Genomic DNA, 18,827 nt, shown 5'->3' with positions numbered 1-18,827 from the left:
GTACTAGTAAAAGTGCTGATCTATTTTATCTTTATTTTATTTTTCTTTATTTCTTTGTTTCACTAACAATACGGTAAGCATCGTACATTTAACTAACACCATGTACCTAACATATTTATAATAATAATTTATAACTGATGGATCCTAGTTATCTGAATAAATAAATTTTATTATTATTATACAAACTTTCGCATTTATAATATTAAGTAGGAAGGATATATTATATTATGTATTACGGTTATTATATATATTGTACTGTATAGTTATAAATGTAGTAGGTGGTTTATATTTTTATATATATAAAAGAAGAAACTGATTGACTGACTGACTGACTGACTGATTTATAGATCAACGCACAGCCCAAACCGCTGGGCCTAGGAACTTGAAATTTGGTACAGGGGTTCTTTTTATGATGTAAGTGAGCACTAAGAAAGGATTTTTAGAAATTCATTCCCTAAGGTGGTGAAATAGGGGGGTGAAGTTTATATGGGATTTTCTCATTTCTGGACTTAGAACTATGTAAATAGGTGTAAGTATAAGTTCTCGATTACAATTAAAAATTATCAATCTAGGTGAAATGAAATGGATAAAATTCCCCCTTAAAGGGGTAAAATGGGGGGTAAAGTTTGTATGGAAATTTTCTCATTTCTGGACTTAGAAGTATGAAAATAGGTATATAAGTTCTCGATTACAATTAAAAATTATCTAAGTAAATGAAATTGATAAAATTCCCCCGTAAAGGGGTAGAATGGGGGGGTAAAGTTTGTATAGAAATTTTCTCATTTATGGATTTAGAAGTATGAAAATAGGTATATAAGTTCTCGATTACAATCAAAACTTATCTGTATAGGTAAAATGGATACATTCCCCTCCTAAAGGGGTAAAATGGAGGGGTAAAGTTTGTTAGGTAATTTTCTCATTTCTGGACTTAGAAGTATGAAAATAGATGTATAAGTTCTCGATTACAATTAAAAATTATCTGTGTAAGTGAAATGGATAAAATTCCCCTGAAAGGGTAAAATGCAGGGGGGTAAAGTTTGTATGGAAATTTTCTCATTTCTGGACTTAGCATTATGAAAATTGGTAATACCTACAGGGTCTTCATTAAAAATAAAAATGATCTGCGTAGGCAAAGATAAAGAAAGAAGAAGTAGCTTTCGATTTATTAGGGGGGGAGTTTCTATTAGAATTCCTTATTTCTAGACTAAAAATATGGCTGGTTTTTAGAAGCCATTTCCCTATTTAATTGAATAACCGATTATTTCAGGAAATTTTTAAAACCCTAATTTTGTATTAATTTTTACTGTTCCCAATATTTTTTAATTGTAAGATTTACCATAACTAGAATACAATAACTAACTAGAAATGATAAAACTACGCTCCAGGAATTTAACCTGACTCCTCAACTCTCCGTGTGCTCGCCATTTAAATTTATACACCAAGCTTAGGCGGGGCATATAGCGAAAATTTCCAATGTCTTCTTGAAATGGTAACTATCAAAAAACTTTGTAAATAATTGTTGCTAAAAGTAAACAAATCTCTAAGTTATATTACAATGTGTAATGAAATAATACCTAATTGAAAACCAGAAAGTAGTTTGCTCAGAATCGAGAGTTGAATCCAATACCTACACTATCTTCTAGTAGGTATCTAAGTAAATCTTCCTACAATTTTCAAACATCATGACGTTAAATGCTATCGATTTACAAACACTGTATTTATGATACTTAATTATATAGAATACTTACCTACTTAAGTAATTTGAATAGATTTGTAATTGATATTAAATTTTCCCAGTGAAAGCTATAATTTTCATTAAAAAAATAGCAAGCATATTAAGTTTTTTACTGAAGTTAACGTAATCATTGTAATACTCGTATCATCAGAAAAAGATAAAAATATACGAATTATAAACGAATATGAAGTTATATTTCGGCCATTGGAAGGGGGTTAAAATTCACTTGAAACACTAACCTACGAATTTAATAAACAAGGTTGATAGGGGCTTCTTGTGAAACGTAATTTAAAAAAAAAACGCCGGAAATTTTCGATAATTTATTTCAATATTATAGCAGCCCTTTTAAATTACTCTTTGGGACTGATGAAATTGCCTCAAGCGTGGGCTGCCAGCAAGGAGACCCGCTCGGCCCCGTAATTTTTAGTCTTTCTATCCATCCCATCATATCTGCCTTAAATTAAAAATTTCAAGATTCAAGATTTATAGACGGTAATTGATTTGGTAATTTTCAAAAAATTTGGTTTGGAGCTAAATTTTGCTAAATGTGAAATACATTTTCGAGTTTGCTTTCACAAACCACCTGTTCTGAAATATTATCTCGGGTCGAAGTTCTTGCACCCAACATCGCCATTAAATCTCGATAAACATTAAATCTCTTGTGTGCTCCCATTTTTAATAAGAAGCTTAGTTGGAAAAATCCGTTAAGGCCTATTTAAATTTAAATCGATAGGTAAGAAAATTATTTAATAATTATTACTTTTGGTAACATAGACCTTGGTACGCATGTCGGTCGATGGCATAAGTACAAGATAAACAATAAAAGTTCGATAGTCGAATGTTTTGTTTTTATTATTATTATAGATACCTACTAAGTGTTATCTTCCTGGCGGCGGACTCAAGTCTGCTAAAATCCCAAGTAAATAAAAGAGCGATTCATCGCATCTCGGATGGGGTACCTAGACAAGATAACCCTTATGTGCATTGTGTGTGAAGTATGAAGCGTACTTATAGGGCGTAGGTGTAAGGGTGTTCGAGGAAGCCCCTTTAATGCGGAGACAGCTCCGCTGGGACGTTATTGATCGTCATCCGCCGTCAGTGGCCGAGGCGCCTATTGATTCGCCGCAATCTGCATGATAACCCAAGCCTGGCTTCTCTACTTACATGTTAGAGCACTGAGACACGCCTGTTGTTCTATGCAGTTTGCAGCTTGCACTGTGTCTTAGTGTAAACGACGTTGCAGGTAGGTACTTGCCGAAAATGTTCCTAAAAAATTTCACACGATATACAGACTCAATTAATAGCGTTATAGATATTAATAAGAATTCGTACGTGCTGGATATAACCTACGTAAAAGAACTTCAAAACTGTGTACACGGAAAACATCCTATCGTGTTTTCCATAGCGCAAATGAATTCAAATTTAACGCGCGCCACAAGTTTTACCTCTCGGTGCATGTCATTTTCGCAAAATTTTGTTATCAGCCTCGATTCGTTGATTGTTTTCAATAATTGTTTCGTGATGGTTTTATGTAATATCTAACGTTTTGCTCTTTTGTTCGTTTTTCAAAACTCTGAGCGTAAATTGAAAAATCTTGATATTTTATTTATTGGGTACCTACCTACCTACACATTCACTTGCAGATACTGTGACTCTGGCTACGTATATAAAATGGTTAACCTGAAAATTACAATCTTATCAAATTAAAACTACCAGTGCATCATATCGACATTTACTCATCAACTAAAGGTCGTCGTCAATTATATGGCATAACAACTTAGCATAGTTGAAAATATTAAGTTACTATTACCCACTTCCCATGATTAGTTTGCACGAACTACTCACTTATCTAATAACATCATCCCATCAAAACTTACGGATATTTAATTTCACCACGATATAGCAATAGAGTATCCCCCCCTGTTTTTCACCATCCATTGATTAAATTTATCTGACGGATAAATGGGATGCCATAATTGTTTTGTTCGAGCAGAATTACTCAATGAGTGGTAAAACAGCCCCTAAGTGTCCTAAAAAATGTAATTAGTGCAGACAGATAATCAGAAAATATTACACGAGTATTTTTTTCTTTTGTCAATTAAACAATATTTTCTGATAATGTAACTGACGGACTAAATAGAATATTAATATAGGTAGTGCGATAAACAGCCACATATAAATAAATGAATAAATAAATAAACTATGACAAAGCTAATTACTACCAATGGGTTGTAAATTACATTTGTAATAATGCTGTAATGCTTGTAAAAATGCTGTAATTGTAATAATGATTACAACTTTGTAGATTAAAGTTTCCGTAAAGCTGCGCGTCCACTGGATCGGAATCGGAGCGTACGCACCGTACGGAGCGGACGGATTTGTTGATGTGTATAGATTTCTATGGTGCAGAATTCCCATCCAGTGCACGCAGTGCTATAGAAAGCTATAGGTACAAAGAAACAAATACGTCCGCTTCGTACGGCTCGATTCCGATGCAGTGGACGCGCAGCTTAAACAAGTCAGGGTTACGTCTGTTGGGATAGCAGTTTTGAAACTTTGGATATTTCAAATGAATTTGTGTTTGTAAGTAGGATGAACTACATTTTCGTACCTACTACGTTTAGCGCAACTTTTCCTTCTATGCCATACAGAAAAGAATAGAATATAAACGAGGGCGCCACTATCTTCGCAACTTATAATTTTAAACGTCATGTTTTGAATATGGCAACAGTTTCGCATGTAAGTAATTTTTTTGATAATTTTTCGTCCGTTTCCAAACTGTTTAATGATGTAGGTAATTTGCTTTTGCCTTGGAACACTGAAGCAAATGCGCATTATGCGCAGCTGTCGGTTACAAAAATTTAAAGTCAATCTTAGAGTGAGTGAGATTTTGCGGTGTTGTATGGCTTACAATCAATGTGTGTACATGCACCGGACACTTGTCCGGCGACTTAGCTATAACAACACCGCAAGTCCAGCAAAAAAACGGACTGTTGTTTTCACCGGACGACGGACCGTTTTTTTTGCCGTACTTGCAGTGTTATATGGCTTACAATGAAGGTGTGTACATGCACCGGACACTTGTCCCGCGACATAGCCATACAACACCGCAAGTCCGGTAAAAAATGGTCCGTTGTCCGGTGAAACAGCGGACGTCTTCAAGCGGCCTTACAGTTTTAGGCCGCTTGTAGACGTCCGTTGTTTTCATCGGACAACCAACCGTCTATAAACGGATATCCTTATATACATGTAATATTTTAAACGGATGATATATATGATATTTTAAACGGACTTGCTCATTTGCCCCCTTCGACCTAAAAAAAGTAGAACACACCAGAGTGGCGTAGCACAGTAACGTATTTGTCACTTCATTCTGCCGTGCGGTGGAGGATGAGGGTAGAAAGAGAGTTAGTGATGATAAGTATGGCAAACGTTGTCTGCGTGTGAGAGAAAGAGAGAGAGAGAGAGAAATCTATTTAGACATATTCAATACACAGAAAGAAATAAAAAAACATCGAATAGAATAAATTGGGGCCTACGCAGCATAATGTTGCGGCAATGTTGTTCAGTGGGACCCATTTAAAACTAAACACTAAATAACATAGACGAACGCCAGCTAAAAGTAGTTCGCAAATAAAGTCACATTACCTGGGCGACCGGCCTTTGCTCGGGCTAAAACTTTTCCCAGAGATAAGACCAAGCTAGATCAATTTGTCATCCCCGAAAACCGCCACATACCAAATTTCATTGAAATCGTTGGCGCTGTTTCCGAGATCCACCGATCCGAGGTATTCGATTCCGGAAGAAAGTATGGCAACACTTGCTCAGTTTACAGTTTTTGGACAATTAAGCTTTAATAAATCAGGCCAGGATTTGATTTGGCTATTGCAGTGAATTATTAACAATTTCAATAAGTTTTTAATAATTTAATGCATCACATACATGACTCTCGATAAAACAATAAATCATCCAAAAGTAACATTGTAATGATTAAAGATTGGGAACACAGCTCGGCCCGTTGCAAACCCGTTCACGACATTATTATGCGAAGGTAGGTACCGCCATTATTTGTACCTAAAATAATTCAAAAAACCTTGACACTTGTGAATTGCCTAACGGAAATGCTCACCCCACGCTACTGGAACCACAAAACAAAAATGTAATAATCTTAATTTCATTTTTCCGGAAAGAGCTGGAATAAAAACTTTCTACCATATTTTTCAAGAAATATTGAATTTTTTTACGTCAATCGTTTTATTTATCAGTTTTATACGAAGTTAAATTAATTTAAAGAAAAATATGTTCCATGCATATCCCCTATTAACTCTATTGGCGTTTCGTTATAGATCGATCCATCCAGGAAAATAAAAATCTGACTTTATAATAATAGCCAAATATGCGCCACGCACTTTTAGTTTTTGTGACATTTCTTTTCCACGTATTATTTTAGCTCTGTGGAAGAATGCATAAGTAAAAAAAAATTGCGAGCGAGTGCAGCCTTGATACGATCTATAAACTTTTATTTTCGATTAGCATCAATATTTTTCAAAACTAACTGCTCAATTGATATTGGCATAATTATTACTCTAATGTACATAGCTTCACGAAACAAGTCCTTGCTTCCTTAGGTACCTGTATATAGCACACTTAAATATAACATGATAAGGGGTGATCACATCGTTATACCTATTGATCAACACACTGACGCATATACTTTGTAGCGAACTTCGTAGCAAACTTTGTAGCTTCGTAGCTTCCAGTATAGTGATTGTCCCTAACTTGTATTTAGCAGTTGCGGTTGAATGAGCCTTATGTTAATAAATAACAAATTATGCAATCAAACTTTCCTCACTACGAGTATGAAATTGTTTTAGGTAAAGTCGCCGGTAAGTACGCAGGTAGGTCAGTATTTGTCCCAAAATATATCAAGGGAGCAATTTATTCAGATTCCGCTCTCAACTCTGATTAAGATTAATTTATTTAATTATTTAGTTCAACATGAAGAAATGTAATGTATTTTTCGTATTTTAATTAAAGTCAAAAATAATAAGCAAGTGTAATGCGACAGCGATATAAAAGTTGGCGGAACCGGTTTTCAGGCTAAGGACGAGCGAGTGGACGTCAGAAGAGCCTCGGCGATTTGGGTCACTGCCGTCGCTGCAGTCCCACGCAGGACTCAATAAAATTTTACACTGCCCTTATTGGACTTAATGTATCAGAGCAACAGGTTAATAATATGCAACTTTTTAACAGAAGAAGACTCGTTTACGTTTCAAATTGCTATAACCAAGGTATATTTAAAAGTATGTACATAAGTATACGAGTGGAGTCGCGTTCGTTAATTCTTGGGATTTGTTTCTAATGTTTGGGATTTGTTTGAATTCGGATGCAACAAAGTTGTTTAGGTTCAACTAGTGAAAGTGCCACTAATTAATAGTGCAAAGTATTGATCAATTGTTTCACCATGGTTCTAAATATAAAATTCCGTTGGGGAAGACAAAGTTCGCGCGCAATACGGGCGCAGGCAGGTAGTGGGCGCGCGGCGGGCGGCGGGCGGCGGCGTATCGATTCCGCGCCGCGCTCAGTCGGCGTCCGCCGAGCGCCGCGCTGCGCCGAGCCGCCGGCGAGCGGGCGTCGCCCCGCGCACCCCCCTTCGCCGACCGAATCTCTCGTCGCCCGTCGCCCGTCGCCGGCAAACTCGAACGACCTCTTTCCGCTAACTAACGTCGCACCGCGCCCGCGGAACTACGCGTAAAGCGACTCGAAATTCAAATCGCATTCCAAAAGGACCCTCGTATCCTAGCAACGTTCGGACGATGTTAGTCGAGAGTGCGCTGGTATGCTAGAGTGCAAGTAGGAAGTAGAAGAGGTCGCGGAGGCAGAAAGTGATGTGGGTGTGTGCGCGGCGGCGAGCATGGGTGGCGCGAGGTGCGCGCGCGCCGCTCGGCTCGTAGGCGGCCGCAGCGATGGACTGCTGCAACTACGAGTACCGCGCGGGCGGCGGGTACGCGCCGCCGCCGTGGGAGGGCTACGCGCCGTGCGCGCCGGTGCCCTACGCGCCCTACGCGCACTACTACGCGCCGCACGCGCACGCGCACGACCCCTACGCGCGGTACTACCGCTACGACTACCCCGCACACCATGCACACCACAATGATCATGCTTTGCCCATGGGTTGGTATTTTATTACGTCATTGTTTATCTTAACTGTTATCGGACATGTTTGTAGATCGTGCAATCCCGTAAGTATTAATAGTCACTTAATAAAAAAACTGGACAAACGCGATTCGTACGGTAATTGTGCCCTGAAAGAAAGCCCTGTAGTTTTTAGTTTAAAAGACAAATGTCTGTAACACGTAGCAAGTCTACAGCGTACCAGTACAAATACCACATAAGACACAACATGTTGAAAATATAAATTTAAATCTTTTAAAAGTCTTTCAGCTTCAAATGCATGCATTTTATAAGCGCAACTTTGAGTTACTCCTTTAATAACTTTCCGCGACAATTTACAAAACAAAACAAATGACAAAACAAGAAAACTTGTATTTAAAACATTTTTGCTTAAAAAAGGCTCTACCTAAATCTTAGCTCTCTAATAGATTTATATATTTATAAGGTATAATCATTTTTCCCTGTGACAATAGCAATGATAACTCTTACAGAGCTGTATCAAAAAGTCGATAATGTTTTTTGACGCAGGTTTAAATACTGTCACAAGAAACGTAATAAAACAACTACAATTACTAATTGCATAAAAAATAAGAAGACTGACACTGTTATCAGTAAATCAATAATGAATTTTAAAAGATCATGTACAGTCGAGGGCATTAATAAATATATATATAGCTACAGCATCAAATATATTTAGACATCGACCTTATGGCTTAGAGCATTAAGGCGTATAGATTTTTGTCGTCTTGGGAATATATATACTAGCTAGCCTATATGCTCACAGGCGAACAAGCTTTAGTTCCGCGAGTGCGGAATTCATTGAATTGCGCAGCAACGATTTTTGCAAAGCTCGTGGTAAATGTGCACATGAATTTTAGCGATTTTTCCGCGGCTTCGCCGGCGTGGAATTCGGTTATCGCGCGCTGTTCCCTCGGGAACTGTGCATTTTTACGGTATAAAAAGTAGCCTATGTCACTCTCTGGCCCATAAACTATCTCTATGGCAAAAATCACGTCGATCCGTCGCTCCGCCTTGACGTGAAAGACGGACAAACATACAAACAAACACACACACTTTCGCATTTATAATATTAGTATGGATATTCATTAATGCCCTTGACTGCACCTAAACCCTAAAACTGATTTTATTTTCTTAGCTGTATTTCTCAACTTATAAGTATCTCTATAAGTATTCGGATTGTGGGCGGAAGCCTATCAAGTATTTGATGATTAGCCTTTTAATTTGATCATTTCTTCATCTTATTTTAAGGACAGTAAATAATAGGTATTCACAATATCATTATGTACTTTTTATAGATCTTTAGATGAACTCAATTTAATAAACCTGCCCGCTGCATTGGAACAAGTTTTTTGAATGGAGTAACTCAATAGTGTGTGTCTCAAAGTTCCCAATCCGCACTGGGTCCACGTGGGAACTACGGCCTAAGTTCTCTCATTCTGAGGGGAGGCCTGTGCCCAGCAATGGGACGTATGTAGGTCGTGATGATGATGATGACTAAATTGGAAAGCGAATGTACCAATACTTTAAAATAGAATACGTTTCTTTTCTTTTCCACTTGTTGCTACAAACGCATTGCAAAGTCGCTGTGTCATAGCGCGTTCCTCATAAGCGCAATCATCAATATCATCATATTAACAGCTGGTGTAAAGCGGTAAATGAGTCTCAAAAATTGTTTACTAATACGAGAGGCATCCGAGCGCGTGCTTACGTAGACAGCATTCTGAACAATGAAGAATGAAGTTAGAATTTCATGTTTACGTTTGGGCGGATTTCTCGGCGTTCGCGTCACGTGTTGATGTCGGAGGCCGCGGGTCGGGGGTGCCGAGGCGCGGGGGTCGCGCTACAGGTGGTCGATGCCCCTCCCCCCCTGAAACCCCTCTCGACGCGATTGATCGCCTGCACAGCCACTCTACATATTGACCGGGAGACTACCACCCGTGTCGCGGTTCGCTGCGAACTTCGTATACATGCTACGTGAAATATACCGCCTTAATGTTTGCGGTGTTGGAAAACAATGCTCCACTTAATTATCGACCTAGCTCCGACTAATTCACTGTTTCCTCACTACACTGCTACTTTAAGTAAATAAAGGCAGTGTTATACGTTCATTGAAAGAATTAACTTACTCTAACATTACATTATTATTTAGAGCAGTAAATTATGATATTAAATTAAAATGATATTAAAATAAATTATTTGATATTTGATATGTATGAAAACTTTTTAATACAAAATCTTAACTTAGGTAGCATCCAATAAGTAAAATGAACGCGTGAAAATATTATTTACCCGGCTCGTATTGAAAGACAGAAAGAGAAAGTAAAGTTCTATGGATGAATATCAAGTTAATTTTTCAACTAATCCAGAATTCCTAACCATAGCTAACTACTAACTTTTTCACAAAAAGTCACAGAAACCGGTCAATCCATGACAAGGACAGAACGGACTCAGTTTAACGTACAACGATCGGCAGCATGCAAGTACTTACACCGAACCTTTATGAAGCTGATCGATGTAAGTTAAACCGAGTTCATGCGGAGTCCACTCCGCTTGCACGTGGAATAGAGATGTTATCCATTGCAATTATTTTCATTTGATAACTTATGTTACCAGTTGTTCGCCTCTCCATTCTCCAACTATGCTATAGGCAAATGATTTTTTAAATTTTCTCAAAATTACTAAAATGTGCTAGACTATAGACTGAGCCGGGAAAATAAGTATATATATGGATTTTTAGCCGATCCCAATAAACACGAGCAAAATTTAACTTTCTTGAAATGTTGCAAAGCAATCTAATGTCAATGCGCCAAGACCCCAATCATCAGTCTTTATAATTTTACGTGTCGACGTTCTAAAATTGTACAAGTGTAGTATGTTTTTCTAAGTCTGTAATTCTACTTGATTTCTAACTCTACATTCATAGTTTGTACCTGTCAGTTGCGCTTCGACGTTTGTAGAAGAAAATTAAATTAACTGAAAGACGGCTGGTATTCAATTATCTAATTAGTATGCAACCTTGCATGCATGAAAAAGCCGTGGTGGCCTAGTGGTTACACCTATCGCCTCTCAAGCGGAGGTTCGTGGGTTCAAACCCCGGCCCGCACCTCTGAGTTTTTCATAATTCATGTGCGACCTAACATTTGAAATTTACCACGAGCTTTACGGTGAAGCAAAACATCGTGAGGAAACCTGCACACACCTGTGAAGTAATTCAATTGTATGTGTGACGTTACCAATCCGCACTGGGCCCGCGTGGGAACCACGGCCCAAGCCCTCTCATTCAGAGAGGAGGCCTGTGCCCCGCAGTGGGACGTAAATAGGCTGGGATAGATGCAACCTTGCTAAAACGTTTAATTGGCTTATGTTGATTTTGTAACATTTAGACTAAGTACAGTAAAAAAGGGTTTAAAAAAATCATACTCAACCTGATTTAAAATATAGTGTAATAAATTTCTACTCTTGATTCTTAGCAAACTATTTCAGATTGTCAGTTATTTCATTAACACCTTGTTTAACTAGATAACATTGTGAGTATGCATATTTTAGTTAGTGTTATACCCAATGTGATAAATTTGTACGACGCCCGTTTTAAGAATAAACAAAAAAGTCTTCAAGTGAAAATGTACCTTACACTTGTTAAATACAGCAGTTTGCGCTTTTCACGAGTCCTAGTAAAAGACGGGTCAGCGATTAATAAATATGTAGATGAAGGTTTCACGTAATTTCACGCGACAGATAACACTTTGTATTTTAATTTTGTTGTGAGGAAGCCATCAGAATAAGGTAGAGCGTGGATTTGTGCTATTTTTCTTGTAGTTAATGCTGCGTTCACGTTTCATTAGTAGGTTAAGGGGCTGTTTCGCCATCCATTGATTAGTGTTAACTGACGGTTAAATGTGATGCCGTCTCCGTCTATTCGAACAAAACAAATAGAGACGGCATCATTTAACCGTCAGTAAACGCTAATCAATAGATGGTGAAATAGCCCCTAAGTCTGCTCGAAGAGAGTTGATAAATATTAGGTATCAGGTAGAGTTGATATGACGGGATGATAACGATGATGATGAGGTATGACAACGTCTCGGAATAGCGACTGTCGCTTAATTATCGCATACTGTATGACAAGCACTGCAGTACCACGCACTCAGTTGTTGTCAAACACACGCGAGGGTTTCGCGCTCGCTAAATCAATAAGTATTTACACGAACAGTAAGTTCAATTCGTACCTACAAATAATGTTTATAAGTTCTCTTATACCCATTTACCTCATCAATACGACTTTTCAAAAACCCACGGTTAAAATACAATCCACATGGCCTTTTAAAATTAACCCGAAATATTTCAGCAGTGGTGGATTCATGTTGACTGAACATCCCTGTTAACAATCTGATTACTTAATCATTTTTAGTAATCCTTCAGTCGTTTCTCACACATGTGCCGTTCTGACCTTCCCGATAAGCTTTTGATACAAATAAGTCATTTCGTCTTTAAATATTATAAGACCAAACCAAATATTACATAAAACCTCATAAAAAATTACTAATAAAATATGGAAAATTAGAAATTTTGTCTGTGTTTATTGTTTTTGTCCCTGTAAATGTATTTCAAGATTTTTTTTATTGTGACTTACACATGTTTACACACATTAGTCGATGCTTAAAGTATAAGACGACAATGTGACATCTTGAATCGAAAATCCAATGAAAACCTTTTACAGGAAAAACTAAGGTAAATAAGCCCCGTTTCTTGGTACAAACATTCTCAGAGTACCAATTAAACATTTTTTTTCACTTCTCATGCTCGCAAATTTCGTATTAATGCTGGATCTAGGCGACATAAAATTACTTATTATGTTCTAGTGCGTAGAGTCAAATCTTCGTCTAAGACCAAGGCAATCAGGTGTAAACAGCCACAACCAAATAAGTTTCTACATATTTTTTCTATAAATTTTAATTTCTTTAAAACTAAAAAGCGCGCGCGCTATATAAGCGACTGGAGGTCTATGGGGGAGGCCTATGTCCAACAGTGGACGCCCTACGGCTGAGATGATGAGGATGATGATGAAAAATGTATAACTATATAATAATGCATTAACAATAAAAGGTAAATAATAAGTGAACAATTGCTTCCACTGTTGATATTTCATTTTTTCGCCATCGAAGTGAAAATCAGAGTGTAAAACTCGAGCATTAAACCCATTTCTCCCTCGACGTGTATATCCACCCTCGCCGTACCGGCCCTGATGGCTATATGTACGTCTCGGGTAAAATGGCTCGTTTTATCCTCTTGTTGTACAATCTACTATTTTGACTTGGATGGGAAATATATATATATTCTTTCAGTACTCGTAGTTTCTGCTTCTTGCTTGCTTGTTTCGGTTCTCTACGCATTACAATGGACCAGAACAAAAACAATTAGGTTACTATTTTGGCAGTACTATAGAACCGCGACAAGTTTAGGATTGGAACTGACAGTTATTTTATCATAGATACTTGGGTCAAACTGTGCTTATTTGAAATTATGTACATTTATCCAATCCTACTAGGTGCATGCATAGGTATAATAGAAACATCTTAGGATAATTGACACCAACTACGCCCAAGCCAAGCAATGAAGCCTTGTATTGGGCAACAGATAAACTTACTTATCTATATTTATAAATAGGCAAACATAACATTCGTATTTTTCATACAAGATATATGTCCCAACAGGGGATCTAATCGGAGACCTTAAACTTTGTAGTCAGCTTCTCTATCCACTAGGCTATTTAGTCATCGATTAGTGCCAAGAACCCGACAAAGCGAAAAAATTCTGCTACATGGCTACGAATGTAGCGCGTACCGATAATATGTGGTCGCGAATGTTATTCGTATCAAAATCCATTTCGTAACTTTAGTTACTAGATATCCCAGTTTAATTCGCAAGAGTGATGTAAAGAGAAGTCTCTTCGTTTGATTCTCCATACAAACGTAGTCCCGGTATCATTTGAAAACAAGGCAACAGAAATAGATGAAATTTTGTAAGTAAGGACTGAACGTAATTATCTATACCTGTGGTTTTTCAGATTTTCATATAAACGTGTAATATCAAAATTACAGGAGCTCAAAAGTCGACAAAAAAAAGATGCCAACTTTGCACGATAATTACAGACTAATAAAGCATTTTTACAAAAATCGAAAAAACCACAGGCATAGAAAATATAATGAATATTTTGATTGTAAAATATCATTGATTTCTGTGCTATACTTTTCGTATAATATGAGGACAAGGAAACCCAAAATTCAACCGCCCAAATCTTGAAAAGCCTACAACAGCTCTCTCGATATAAATTACGGACGTCGTTGGGGAAGGCATGGGGGAGACGGCTGCGAGCGCTTATGTCACGAGCGATTAAGACAGCAATATCCCAAACGAATAAATAACGCGGCCGCGCCCGCGCGGCCGGCAGGGGAACTTCTCATATAGCTAGCAAATGTTTCAGATTACGGCGCTTACGCGTCGAAAGAGGCGCGCGTGCGCCGGGTGCTGGCGCGGCGGGACGTGCGCACGGGACCTGCGCAACATCTCCCCCTCCCACCCACGGTAAGAAAAGAAATATACCAAAATAACCGGCCAAGTGTGGGTTGGAGTAGAGCCCCGAGAGTTCCGTACATCTTTAAATAATAATAAAAAAGTTACTTTTTTATCATGGTACACTTGACACCAAATTTTGACCTAGTCTCAAACTAAGCACAACTTGTGCTATAACTACAGCACCCACTAAGCAACGGATAAACATATTTAGCATATTTAGCTCGTTTTTAGGGTTCCTGAGCCAAAATGGCAAAAACGGAACCCTTATAGTTTCGCCAGTCTGTCTGTCTGCCTGTCTGTCTGTCCGTCCGTGGCTTTGCTCAGGAACTGTCAATGCTAGAAAGCTTTAATTTTACACGAATATGTACGTAAACTATGCCGACAAAATGGTACAATAAAAATTAAAAAAAAAATTTTTGTGTACCTCCCGTAGACGTAAAGTGGGGGTGATTTTTTTACTCATCCAATCTTGTAGTGTGGGGTATGGTGGCTGGGTAGGTTTTTTAAAATCAATAGAGGGTTGCAACGTCGGCTTTTCGATTGAGTGATGTGTTTGCAAAATATTCAACTTTAAAGTGCAAATTTTCATTAAAATTGAACGCCCCCCCTCTAAAATTTAAACCGGTGTGTGGAAAAATTTGAAAAAATTCAGAATGGTAGTAAGTATGTCAAACTTTCAAGGAAAACTATAACCGCTAAGTTTACATACATACATACATAAAATCACGCCTCTTTCCCAACGGAGTAGGCAGAGACTACATCCTTCCACTTGCTACGATTCTGGCATACAACTCTCGCTTCCTCTACACCACCGCTAAGTTTGCTTGAGAATTATTAGTAGTTTAAGAGTAAATAGCAGCCTAAGGTATAAAATATACCTAAACTTGGAAGATTCCGTATAAAATACGAAATCCTTAGAAAAATATTACTTATTTTTTCGTAAAGGCTACGGAACGCTATTTTGGGCGTGTCCGACACGCTCTAGGCCGGTTTTTATTCTAATGTTAAAGTATAATCTTAATCCAAAAGCCCAATTTACACCGCGAGCGGAGCGGACTGTTTAAAGTACAACGATTGGCTACATGAAAATACTTGACACTGAACCTCAAAGTTGATCGATGTAATTAAGTTGAACTAAGTCATTATGAGTCCACTCTGTTCGCGGTGGAAACTGTGCTGCTGGTTTGCAAAATATGATAATTGTCGAAGTGTACAACAAAAAAATATTTTAAATTGCACGAATTAAAATTAAAGCATGTGTATATTTTTCTAAATAATACTTTACTTACTTTAATTTACTTATTCAATAATGCGACTGGATCTGCTCTAAGAAGTTGTTGACATTCTATACAGCGTGATGTTTCAATGCTGGATAAAAGCATCTTCCTTTTTTCCGTTCGTCTCTTCTGACAATTGCCATTGTCTGAAGGCAATTAAAAAGAATTTACCTGCAACTTGAGTCAGTTCTGCCAGGCAAGGCACTTAAAGAAGGCTTTTAAATGTTCTCCGCCGTTTAAACTTAAAATTTAGTGGGTGTATAGATTCAGAGCTGTGTGTTACATATTCAATAACCTTATACTTCTTACTGTCACAGATCTGATTTGTTAAAAAGTCGATGTTTTCAATTTCAATTCCAGATGTATCATGTAAGTTCGTTCAGATCTTTTACTATCCTCTTAGATAAAGATATTCTTGGAATGGTCTTCGTATAATCAAATATTGAGTTTAATCATTTTACATTCTTTTTATGCATCTAAAAATGAATATCAATATTTTATTATTTATGCAGGTACTCAATACAGACAATCCCAATTAATTCAATCAAACTTTGAAGATAATAATTTTATTATTAATTAATTACACATACAAACTTGGTTATTTACATTAAGTAAATAAAAGATTTATAACAAAAAATTTAACCGACTACAAAAAACCATGAACTACAAACTAGTACAAAAATATTTTCAAGGTTTTGAAGTCGGTTCCATTTTTTGTTAAAAAAAAAATTATTTTCCATTTTCATCACAAATACACCTGTTTGTTTCTGTTTAATATCCGAAGCACTATTATACGGAATTTAATTGTAAAATGTGTCAAAGAACCGAAAAACAATTTAAAAGCAAAGAAAACGTGGCAAGAAGTTTTGATGACAAAAACTTTTTTTGTCGCAGTTACAGCTAGCAGCTTGTTCAGATTATTTCGCATAATTTGACACGAGGAGATATCTAAAAGGCATAAATCGCAATAATTTAATTCGACTCGCGACGAGTTTATCGAAGGGAGTCAATGGGCTCGCTAATCGAGTAGATGCGGGACGAGCTCATTGACTTGCGCGACTCATGAATGATCAGGACACCAACCAATTGAAATAAGAAGCGGAGCTAACTAGATGTGTCTCCCTCCTAAATATGACGCATTACGCGTAAGAGTGAGACGTAATGAGATGATTTGAACTAGATAATTGTAAGGAGCAGGAATCGACAGGGATAAGTGGCAGAAAAAGAGGACACTTTTACCAAGCAGTGAGATACTTTTCAGTAGGCTACTGGTAGGAAAAAACATGTTTTTATTACGCATACTTAGTTAGATTCTCTATAATTATTTTAAACTTATTCACAGTGTGCAAATTGTAGTTGAAATTACTACATACCTACTTATTTTATGACTACGATCTACCTCAAACCAAGTGTGTCGGACACGCCCAAAATAGGGTTCCGTAGCCATTACGAAAAAATTAAGTACTTAATATTTTTCTAAGGATTTCGTATTTTGGACGGAATATTCCAAGTTTAGGTATATTTTATACCTTAGGCTGCTAATTACTCTTAAACTACTAATAATTCTCAAGCAAACTTAGCCGTTATAGTTTTCCTTAAAAGTTTGATAAACTTACTGCCATCCTAATTTTTTTTTAATTTTTCCGCCCCCGGTTTAGATTTTAGAGGGGGAGAAGGGGGACGCTCGATTTTAATGATAATTTGCACCTTTAATGTTGACTATTTTGCAAACAAATTACTGAATCGAAAAATCGTGTTAGCCACCCCGAAATGGTTTTAAAAGACCTATCCAACGATACCCTACACTACAAGATTGGATGAGAAAAAAAAAACACCCCAACTTTACGTCTACGGGAAGTACTCTAAAACATTTTTTTTAATATTTTATTGTACCATTTTGTCGGCATAGTTTACATATATATTCGTGCAAAATTACAGCTTTCTAGCATTGATAGTCCCTGAGCAAAGCCGTAGACGGACAGACAGATAGACAGACATGGCGAAACTATAAGAGTTCCGTTTTTGCCATTTTGGCCACGGAACCCTAAAAAGGTTACTGACATTAGGTACAAGTTGTAGTTGTTTCACAAAAATTTTATATTATTATAGCTGCGACAGTTAAAATGAGTGCGTGCACCAAATTCGTTCTGTCACCCAATAATGAGTGCGACCAAATAATTGAGTGAAGAGTGGTATCATTACGGCATCATGTTTCGAGACAAGTGAGCGGCACAAAGGCGCTAATGAGGGGTAGGGGTGGGGGGATCTAAGGGGAAGGGTGGGGAGCCGGTGGGGGTATGAAAGCTGTCAGCGGTTGATTTTTCCGCGTGTCGCGGAGTCGTGGACGCCTGATCGATAAGTCACGTGGGTCGCACCCGCTTCCCGCTCGATAGTTAGCCTCAGCAAATCTCCCGCCACTACCTAGTTCAAAAGGTTTTTTATGAGAGTAAAGTTGCGAGAAGTTAGTTTTTAGTACTACCGTTAGTTTTTAAAATATATAGTCTCGTCCATTAGAGTATGGAGGTTAATTTTGCCAATGAGTTAAGGACAGTTCTAAAAAAATCTAGAAATTAGAAATATTACAAGTCATCGCTGATGAATGATGAAAAAAAGTATGTCAAAAGACATTCCTACGTGACATTGTTTATTTCATTTTATATGTTCTGAAGTAGGCAGCAATAGTGACGATAATAGTAATTAGTTATTAATAGTGTTAATGTTATACTTTTATTAACAGGGTGTAATTAAGTAGCAAAGATATTGTCTTAATTTCTCAAATAATTTAATTATCTTACTAAATTCATATTGGCGATAAGTTGTACGTACACAGTCAGTCGAAAATATAAGCTTGACACTTTGAACCATATAACCTGGTCTTTCTTCAGTTTTTTTGGAAATAATTCGATATAAGGCAATTTTTTTGTATACGGCTTTTACGTGTAATTTTAAGAACCTATATTTTCGAATCCACCAAAATTTGGTTGTGGAAGATGGTAAAAAAAATAGGCGTTTTTTGAGCACAAATGTTATCACCAAGTTTATTATCA

The 18,827-nt window shown here is 37.3% G+C and overlaps 1 protein-coding gene across 1 annotated transcript in view; it reads left to right on the top strand.

Moving 5' to 3' along the window:
• Nucleotides 1-7,324: 7,324 nt before the first annotated feature.
• LOC141433345 (uncharacterized) overlaps nucleotides 7,325-18,827 on the top strand; it is a 30,811-nt gene continuing 19,308 nt past the window's right edge. The window contains exons 1-2 of the mRNA XM_074095339.1: nucleotides 7,325-7,909; nucleotides 14,412-14,512. Coding sequence (XP_073951440.1) covers nucleotides 7,702-7,909; nucleotides 14,412-14,512 — 309 coding nt within the window. The 5' untranslated portion in view covers nucleotides 7,325-7,701. The remainder of the gene's footprint in view (nucleotides 7,910-14,411; nucleotides 14,513-18,827) is intronic.

This window comes from Choristoneura fumiferana, chromosome 12, assembly GCF_025370935.1.
Source record: "Choristoneura fumiferana chromosome 12, NRCan_CFum_1, whole genome shotgun sequence".
In the NCBI taxonomy this organism is placed as follows: Eukaryota; Metazoa; Arthropoda; class Insecta; order Lepidoptera; family Tortricidae; genus Choristoneura; species Choristoneura fumiferana.
Note: the sequence above shows the minus strand (reverse complement) of the source record. Positions and strands in the feature narration are given on the sequence as shown.